This window comes from Clupea harengus, chromosome 3 (assembly GCF_900700415.2).
Source record: "Clupea harengus chromosome 3, Ch_v2.0.2, whole genome shotgun sequence".
Taxonomy (NCBI): domain Eukaryota; kingdom Metazoa; phylum Chordata; class Actinopteri; order Clupeiformes; family Clupeidae; genus Clupea; species Clupea harengus.
The window spans coordinates 18,954,618-18,957,117 of NC_045154.1; the positions used below are offsets into that span (position 1 = coordinate 18,954,618).

At 45.3% G+C, this 2,500-nt stretch overlaps 1 protein-coding gene across 1 annotated transcript in view; it reads right to left on the reverse strand.

The window, feature by feature from the left end:
- Positions 1 to 1,332, reverse strand: part of LOC105892405 (GDNF family receptor alpha-4-like) — a 32,723-nt gene extending 31,391 nt beyond the window's left edge. The window contains exon 1 of the mRNA XM_031564847.2: positions 748 to 1,332. Coding sequence (XP_031420707.1) covers positions 748 to 787 — 40 coding nt within the window. The 5' untranslated portion in view covers positions 788 to 1,332. The remainder of the gene's footprint in view (positions 1 to 747) is intronic.
- Positions 1,333 to 2,500: the final 1,168 nt, after the last annotated feature.

The following is a 2,500-nucleotide window of genomic DNA, read 5'->3' on the forward strand; positions in this document are numbered from 1 at the left end:
ATTGACAATCTCTGCAAGCCTACACCTAGTGCTGTTACTTCAAGAGTTTCATAGATCTAGCTCTGATTATGCCGTTAAAAAAACTGGGGTGCATTAAATCCCGTCGATGTCTGAGCATACAAACAGTCAAATAGTAACGGCGTAAAGAGATGGGGCAGTAACGTTAGACTATTATCATCTTGTTTAAAAGGACAATGACGTGTCAGTATTCTAATACAAAATCTGTGAAGGGTCAACCTGGCGGTCACTTTTCCATAACTAGACCATGACCATACCTCCAGGCATCAGATAATCCCGCCCTGTCTGCTAATACATTATAGACACACAAGGTAGGCATATTATAAAACAGTGTAGGGTAGGCTACATATAATATGATACAATTATAAAGATGGGGAGAACAGGACAGAGAAAGCTGACCCTGCGCGTTCTGCCTGACTGTCCGCTGTTGCACATCTCACACAAAACGAGGACGAGAAGAATTGGATAAAGCACGCTGTTTTGAAGAAAGGAGCGATGTGAAAATCACTCTTTAAATATGTTAATGCGCACAGTTCTGAAATATACACTGAAATGCGTGGACGTTTCTACACCACGAAAGAGTGCTGGCTAAACTCATGAACACTGAGGTTCAGGACAGAGATAGGCTACCCATTCAACGTAGCTTGCTGGTTACGTTTTTATTTAAACCCCATTTACAGCCAAGTCTACGGGTAGATTCTTCAATATGCCACTTTGGGTTATACTTACCGAAAATGATAACATTCAGTAGCAATCCAAGAAGAATCATGTTGACTGCTGTTATGAGGACAAGTTTGACAGTTTTGGAGACGCCAGGTCCCGTTAGAACAGTCCGGTGGCTACCGTGCGCAGCATCGAGTCTGTCCTGAGACGCACCTGGAGGACTTAACTGGCAGTACTAGTGCAGTTCTTTCCAATTTCTGCTCAGATAAATATGATCTCTTCGTTGTGCCTAGTGTTATCTCTCATGTGCGAGTTTGATAAAGCGCAAGAATTCGCTGGTGGCACAACCAGTGGGCTATTCCAAAAGGTGATGCAGCTCACAGCGAAAGTCCGGGGGTTGGTTAAAATGAAAATCCTGTTGTTGAGAGAAAATGTCCTTTAAATGCGATCTCGTTTCTTTTCGCCATACGATACACAGTGAATGCACTCCTTTTCAGTTTTTCGGTTAAACAATGTCAGCACGAAAAATAATAGCAGTTAGGCTACTCCGCGTCCTCTCTCTGTCTAGCCAGCGACTTGAAATGGACTGTGGGGTGCATCCCGCCGGAGAGTGCTGTGTTTTGATTGGAGCCTGCGAGAGGAGGTAAGGATGAGAACAGGTGCGTACGCTTGGCACTTCTGCCAAAGATGAAAACATCAGCATCGACAGCAACATTTATCATTGTTTTATTGTAGGTTTAAAGTCTGACCCTAAATGAAATACACATTTCGCAGAAATTCAAGATAACTAACTCACCAGAGTAATTCCTATCGAAGACAGAATCAAAAACAGTCTACAGACTATATGATGCAATTTCTCCCTAAATTCCCTGTTTATTTATTTTGTTTGATTATGGCATTTGGACCACGGAGAATGTGCCAATTTCACGTAGCCTCATTGTGGCTCATTTGGCCTATGCATAAACGTGTAAACATATAACAAATATGTAGGCATATGATTAAAACTGCACTGCACTGCATAAGCAGCATATTCTTGTCCTGACTCACAGTCCGATTTAACTGCCTGTACTTAACATATTGTTTATTTGACATTTTGCCGTGCCAAAAATACCGTATGATCCTGGGGACATTCTCCACATTCGTGTGGCAATTCTTATGCCACCACTGCGCTACAGCCACTGGCATGGGTTCAGCGCATGCTAATATGACCCAATACCCGTCCTCCCCTGATCCTGTTAGATGCCTGGGATTCGATTCACCTCTGCGCTCTCCTCTGGCCACCGCATTGTCGGGCTTGGTGTCAGTGGCGCTTGCAAGACAAAAGCAGCCCCCCCCCCCTCCACCCCACCTCCCGGTGGTTTTAATGCCACCACTTACGGAAAAGAAAATTAGCCACTCACTCCACTTTCATTCTATTTCTGAGTCCTGGCTCTTCGGTTTTAAGAGCTGCAGGCGCGCGGATTTAGGCACCCTGCTGCGTTCAGTGCACTAACGCCTTGGATGAATGTTAACCGCAAGGGCTTCTGACATGTTCCAGAAATAAAGCCATACATTTCGGCAGACAACTCAATAGGATCTGCTAATAGCACCGCGTGTAAGGGTTGTTGCTGGGGTCAGGGTTTCACAATTGATTAATGAACTGATGAACCAAAGCCCCTGTTCTCCCCCACTGACCTTCACATCACAAAACTACCACTTCCTTCAACTAATTTCCTCCCTGCTGTCTGCTGAGCGGCACGCTTCCCACCCCACATCGCCTCTTCCGAGGGCCGCGGCCAAGCTCTGCTGCCTGCAGTCCTTCATTTGAGCCCTGTAGGCT